This window comes from Mandrillus leucophaeus, unplaced genomic scaffold (assembly GCF_000951045.1).
Source record: "Mandrillus leucophaeus isolate KB7577 unplaced genomic scaffold, Mleu.le_1.0 Scaffold173, whole genome shotgun sequence".
Classification (NCBI taxonomy): Eukaryota; Metazoa; Chordata; class Mammalia; order Primates; family Cercopithecidae; genus Mandrillus; species Mandrillus leucophaeus.
In genome coordinates, this window is record NW_012101732.1 from 5,350,875 (window position 1) to 5,358,128 (window position 7,254).

Genomic DNA, 7,254 nt, shown 5'->3' on the forward strand with positions numbered 1-7,254 from the left:
TAATGATTACTCTAGCTACCATGCTCTTCTATCTGCTGGGCACCATACCTAGTGCTTCACTCCCATTATCTCCTTGGATTTTCCTGTAATCCTATGAGAGACATGCAACCCCATGTCCACAGTTCTTTAGGCAGCATCGTCAGAGAAAAGTATATTTAGGAATTCAGAAGTTTTCAGGCTTTTGAAGATCTAATGGTGTGACCACATCATACCTGATGTAACCTCTCCAACAGCATCCAGAGAAGCCCAGTATAATCAAACACATTAATGGTAATTTGGCAAAATGTTCAGCCCTTTACACTAAGTAGGATCAATAAAGACTATCATAGCCTCATATTTTTCAAGTTTTGATACCAAACTCACACAAAACATGCTGCCTTACAGAGATTTGGGGATTCGGGAATTACAAATAAGGGATTGTGGGATTTGAATTTTCACCATTTTATAAAGGGGTAAACTGAGTCCTGAAGAGGTCAAGCAGTTCATTCTTGTTTGCATAGCCAGTAAGTGGCAGAGCTGATGTTGTAACTGTGGAAGCTGACCTCAGAGGCTCTGCCCTTAGCCACTACACCATCCCCCAAACCCAGTCAAATAAAATAAAGAAATTGGAAAATCAGGACTGCCTTAAGAGTAAAGAGTCAGCCTTATTTTCCTGTATTATCCTAAGTTAGGTACTTTTAGCTTAATTTTCATTTCAATCAAAGATTTACAGCTTCAAACCCATTGCTAAGTCTTATTGTATACTGGTTTGTCTTACAGTGAGTCAAAGCAATGCATCAGATTGCATCTTCATCTGTGTGATGACAGGAAAGTCAGGTAAACCACTAAGACATTCTTTGACAAGCTCTCTGGGCTGAGAAATAGACAAAACTGTCCAATAGATGAAACCCAAGATCTGATGCTGTTGGTGTGATTTTTGCAGGAAGGAATCTTTCTGACTTCTGGGAGATGGAGGAAAAATACCCCATTATCAATTACACATTTACCAGCGGCATGTCTGGTGTGCTGGGTGAGTACCAACCTCCCAAACTCCTCTCATAGACTCTCCAGACCAGGGTCCCCCCAGCACACTAGCAACTGAAAGCTGCCCTCAGGTGTTGTGTTTAGCTACACTGTGTTAAAAATCAGAGAACTTCGCCATTTAAAAAAAAATGAATTTCTGGATTCTCTTGCAAAAGGTCTGGCAATTCTAGATCCTCCCCCCAACACAAGGCAATAAGGAACTGGAACTGAGTAGCTGCCACCCTCATTCCTGCACTAGGAAGGGCACCTTTTCCCTCTTTTCCATAGTCCTCTCTGCCCCCTATTTCCTTGCACGTTTTTTCTCATATTAACTACTTGGTTTTTGTAGACATTTGAATTTGTGACTCTGTGCTGGGGACCTGGCCACTCTGTAATATCCAGTCCCTACCCAACCATGACCCACCTTCATGCCCCTCTGTGCCAAATTGGTCATGCTGTTGTCTCCTTCTGAAATTTCTTCCCTACTTTTGCATATTTCAGAACCCTATTTGCCTGTTAATTGCAGCTTAGATACTACCTCCTCTTTTTTAAATATCCCCCAATCAAAGTCAGTCTTCATCTTCTACCATCCCATAACACAGCACTTGTATGTCATTTGGACTCTATGTTACTCCGGGTTGTGACACAGTTGACATTTCTACGTGTGTCTCAATGAATGGAACTGGAAGGTAGAAGAAGTAGTTTCCTTCAGCCTCACAGCCTGCCTTCCCCTTGGTGCCTCGCACATAGTAGGCTCTTCATCACTTTCTCTTGAAGTGCAATGAAGGATACAGTAAATCTGCAGCCCCACTTCAGGGGACACTTTGCTTTATATTTATTGTAGGGCTTCTTTTGATTATGCTGTAGAAGGAATCTCAGTTTGTGTGGGACAAGGCTACTTGATAAGAAGATGAAATGGGCAGTTGGTAGAATGACTTCACCTGCCCGATTCTCAGTACAGATCTTAGGGTTGAGTCAATCTCATTTATTTGGAGAGTCTTTCCGTGACATTCCCACCCCCCACCCCCCTCTCCCACACACACACCGGTCTCAATTAATTCTCCCACTTTGTGCTCCTTCAACAAGAACAAATGCCTAGGAAGAGAGAACATATTTACAAGCTGATGCTAAAGCTGATGTGCCTGAAAGCAAGTACCCTGGCTGGGTAATAGTTTGGCTGGATGTACTTAGCCCCATGTCTGGTTGATCTGGGAGCAAGGCTCAGGCTGGTGTTGCATGCAGGGTGTTAATGGGCCCAGAAGTAGGGCAGAGAGGGGAAATGAGACTGCAAGGCCACTCCTGTAATTAGACAGTTCTCATTCTACATGCATTCAGGGGAGGTGGGGGCCAAAATCCAACACAGGCTCTGCCCACCAGACTATAGGCCAGTCTTTGTCTTCCCAGAGGAAGGGACCCTATGGGCTAATAGGAGCCTGTCATCCTCATATCCACTGCTGCCACCACTTGAGCCTTCCCTAGGGAAGATATAAGGTGAAACTAATACCTGATCCCACTTCCTTCTTTCCTTCATGGAGCAACCAAGGATGCTGGGTAGATTTCCCTCTGAATTAAGCTCTCCTGCTAATGCTGTGGGAGCCTATTTTTCAAGGTGTTTCTGTCTGGAAGCTTCTGATTCCCCCAAATTTCACTTTTGGCTTTTAGTTGTGTCCATAAGGCATACGAAGGAGACTAATTCCTCTTCCAGGGACATGTACCAGAATCCTGGAGTGGCTGAGGGCTGGAGGTGGAAGAAAGGCTCTGACAGGGATCAGGATCTGTTCAGGAAACATAGCAAATGTCTGATACTTTTAAGCTTGAGAGCTTTGCATTCTGTTCAGTGTGATTCATCACAGATTTTTTTACAAATTGATAGTTTATCTTAATTTGAATTCAAGGAGAAATACTTCTTTTGGTTTTATTTGATGCTGTTCAGAGAAAGGTTTGAATCTCCACATTCAGTATATTTGCTGTCCAATGACCTTTCCATTTTTTTATGTCCAAAGTGTCAAGCACGTTAAAGTTACCATTGACTGCCTCCCTGAAGGTGCAGCTACCAGGGGAACTGCCAGGACTTCAAAGCCCACAACCAAAAGCCAGAAAACACTGCCAAGTACAAGCCCCCGACGCTGGGCCCAGAGCACACCCTGGGCATCTGCTCTGAGGACCTCTCCCTGGATAAAGACAGCTGCTCCTTCAGAAAGAGGGGAGACCCTGAGCACAGACAGGCCTCCTGAGCTTCCTGCCAGGGCCACGGCCACATGGGTCAGTGCCTCCCATACTCTCCCAGCCTTGGGTAAGACGCATTCTCACCCTTTCCTCCCCTTGCTGTGTCTGGCTCCTATTCCCTTTAGGCTCGCATATATAGGCAAAATCCTTACCTCAATCCCTTCTCCATCAATGAAGTTACACTTCAGCTTACTTAAGTAACAGATCTATATGAGCCAGTATGGGTTCTACAAGATCAGGCAAAGGCAGAAAATGCCATTGCCATAATGTACTTCTAATATGTATTTTGATGACTTTTTCTTCTGAAATAGTTTAAGACTCACAAAAAGCTGCGAAAATAATATACAGAGTTCCCCGGTACCCTTCACCCAGCCTCCTTCAATGCTATTGTCTTATATTATCACAGTGCATTGTGGTAAAAGTATTCATATTTCAGCAAAGCATTTAGCGATATCGCTCCCGAAATTCACATGAAATGGTGAAGTGAAGTCAATATTTTACGGCATGGTTAGTTCAGTCTGTAACTGGTTCGATAATGATGCCAAAAATACGTTAATGACTTGACACCAGTGGGAAAGCTGCCGCCAATGGCCTGCAGGAGGCTCCTGCCTCCCCAGCATCTTGAGTACATGATCAGCAGTGTCATCACTAAAGACACAAAAGGTGTGGTTATCTTATTTTTCCTATTTGGAAATAATATAAAATGGAGGTAGCTCATTAAAAGTCAATATTTTCTCAGCGGGATCCAACAATGGACCCACTGAGACAATATTGTCATCAGAATTCATTCATTTATTTACTCATCAAAACACATTTCCATCCAGACACTAGGCTAGCTGTTAAAAACACAGCTCTACAAATGTTCTCTCTCTTTCCTGAGCTCTCAGACCTAGGAGAGAGCCCAGGCAAGTGAACCAATAGTCATGATCCAGCCTACAAAGAACCATTGTACACAGAGAGCACAGAGAGGGCTCCTACCCTAGCCTAGAGGAGACACAGGCTTCCCCAAGAGACAAGAATTGATAGGTGTCAGCAGGCTAGGAAACAAGGATGACTGGGTGGTGTAGAGGAAAAGAAACCAACTCCATTAAATAGAAAAACACATTTACTGCAGAAAATTAGCACAATAGCTGGCATCATGACAATTATACAAAATCAGAAAACTTTCCAGGATAATATGACAAAAGCTTGTGATTTCTAATCACAAGAAAAAATCATAAAATGCCTACCTATAATCCTACAAGGAGAGGTGCTGGCTTTATACAAAGAAAACTACGAGATTTTAATGAGAGTAATAAAGGAGTATTTAAATAAATGAAGAAATACACCATGTTCTGGTTGAGAAATCTGAGTATTTTAAAGAAAGCAACTGTCCTCAACGTAAGTTATAAACATAAAATCCTTCAATAGAATTCAGTTTTGTATAACTTGAAAAAACTGACTTTAATTTCTACTACGTTAATAAACAGGTAAGAACATCCAACAATTTTTTAAAAGGCCAATGAGGGAAGATCCTTCCTTCCTTCTTCTTTGTTTCCCTTTCTTCCTTCCTTCCTTCCTTCTCTTTCTTTCTTTCCCTTTCTTCCCTTCTTCCCTTCTTCCCTCCTTCCCTCCTTCCTTCCTTCCTTCTTTTCTTTCTTTCTTTCTTTCTCCTTTCCTTCTTTCCATCTTTCCTTCTTTTGAGATAGACTCTTGCTCTGTTGCCAAGGTTGGAGTGCAGTGGCTCGATCTCTGCTCACTGCAACCTCCGCTATCCAGGTTCAAGCGATTCTCCAGCCTTAGCCTCCCAAGTAGCTGGGATTACAGGCACCCTGCTACGATGCACAGTTAATTTTTTTGTATCTTTACTAGAGCTGGGGTTTCACCATGTTTGCCAGATTGGTCTCAAACTCCTGACCTCAAGTGATCTGCCTGCTTCTGCCTCCCAAAGTGCTGAAATTCCAGGCACGAGCCAAGGATTTGTCTTAACTAATAACAATCCTGTGATGTTGGAGGGCAGGTATTATTATTAATACTGGTATCCTCATTTTCATGAGGAAGCTAAAAGGAGTTAAGCAATTTGCCCCAAAGTTCACACTATGGAGGAGACAGAGTCACGACTAATCTGTTTGGATCTCCTCACCTCAGAACCCGAAATCTTTTCACTATGTCACATGATTAGAAATGTATTAAATCAATTTGAGAGACAGCTAACTGACCCCCAAACACCATGGCTGGGGTTCCTAGAGATTCAGAGGTGTGTGTGTGTGTGTGTGTGTGTGTGTGTGTGTGTGTGTGTGTGTGTTCATTGGTGCTTAGGAAAAACAATGCTTATTTAGGTCCATTTATTTCAGTTCAGAGTAAAGTTTAAGCCCCTAGATTATCTATATTACAGGTGCACATTGCATTTGCCCTTTGATAAGGTTTCAATGTCTCGACAATTTCATATCTGAATCAAAGTGGTCAAGCATGTCAGTACCCTGTTACTATCACTTTGAATGTGCAGCTACCAGGAGGGTGGCCAGAACTCAGTGGGTGACCGTTGACAGACAGACATGGGCTTCCATATCGTCCGTGCCCTGGGCTCAGATCATCAGTGAGAAAAAACCTGGAGGGTCTCCCTGGGAAACTCGTTCTCCCCCACCGACTACTGCAGGGGCCGAGGAAGTCATGTACACTACGAGCCTTTTGGCGCCTCCTGCTGGGATAATGGCCACAACTGGCAGCCCATCCCAGGACAGCCCTACCTCAGGTAAGACAGGGTGCCCACTTCTACCTCTCCTGTTTTAAATTAAAGTTAGCATTGTCTGTTTTGATAACCTTTCTAAATTTTTGGAATATAACACACATACAGAAAACTAAGAAAACATAAGCAATATAATTAATGATCATGAAGCAAACTCTTCCTTCTCCTTTCCTTTGCCCTACCTCTTTGTTCCCATCTGTAGATGAATGGAAGTTCCTTCTTTCATTCCCCAGTTCCCCTCTCTTTTATGTAATCCCACTCCCCAATTTCTTCTCTTTTTCTCTGTTTCATTGTCCATTAACAAGCAGTATGACAACTACAATGCATGGACCCGGGCCTGAAATTCCAGGCATGCGCCCTACCTGCTGCTCAGCCCCACCTTGCCCCTCCACCTTCCTCCTCTAGTCTCCAGCCACAGCACACTGCTAACTGCCCACGTCTCCTGATCTTTATATATGCACTTTGTTGTGCCTGCAAAGCCCACTCTCCTCCAGATCTGCTGTGCTGTTTGACTCAGAGTAGATGTCACCTGCCCCAGCCGAACTGGGTGTCCATCACCTGTGCCTCGGCTGTTTCTCAGCCTCACCTCTTTCCTTCCACTTAGCCATATGAGGGAACTTGCCTGCTGGAGCTTCTCTCTCACTCGTCTCCTACAAGGAGACTGTATTGCTGGTTTTGCCAGAGGCCAGAATCTTAACAGCAAGGATCAAGTCCTGAAGTGACCCTTAAACTAAGGCTTCATGAACATGATATGAAAATTGTTGAACTGAGCCCATACTCTCTCATGAAAATGACAGGCAATTTATCTGGAGTGGGATGGAGCAAGGTATACACTAAGACTCAAATGAATGAGAAGCAACTCATTTTTTCTTTGCCCAGGAGCACTCACATTGGATACTTCCTGTACAACACCATCGCTCTCCCGTTCCGTGTCACCATACCTTACCAATGTTAGCTGGTTTCCAATGGTACCCATCATGCTGTATCACAGCCATGATTAAATTTTCCATTTGCTTTTTCAAACTCCATTGTGGGTTCTATTTCTTACTCCTCTCTGCTTCTTAAAGCCCTACCTGGTACCTGGCTTAACCGACATTGGTTGGATAGGGCAGGATTGGTGGCCCTGGTCCTCTTCTCCCTCAGGGCCCCCTAGAAGAGATGCAGGCTCACCTCTCTCTCATCTCCTCCCAGGAGCATTCACCCATGGCACACAGACTCCAAATCCAACCAAGGCAACAGCCCCCAGAGATCCACAAACAGGTGAGAATGCACAGCGGGAAAGAGAAACTCTATACAGAAGT

General features: G+C 43.9%; 1 protein-coding gene across 1 annotated transcript in view; it reads left to right on the forward strand.

Annotated features, from left to right (window-relative positions):
• The window catches only part of HHLA1 (HERV-H LTR-associating 1), a 36,474-nt gene that overhangs the window by 16,579 nt on the left and 12,641 nt on the right, over window positions 1-7,254 (forward strand). Inside the window, exons 8-12 of the mRNA XM_011977109.1 lie at window positions 760-816; window positions 923-1,009; window positions 3,047-3,295; window positions 5,714-5,959; window positions 7,145-7,213. Of these exons, the coding sequence (XP_011832499.1) occupies window positions 760-816; window positions 923-1,009; window positions 3,047-3,295; window positions 5,714-5,959; window positions 7,145-7,213 (708 nt within the window). The remainder of the gene's footprint in view (window positions 1-759; window positions 817-922; window positions 1,010-3,046; window positions 3,296-5,713; window positions 5,960-7,144; window positions 7,214-7,254) is intronic.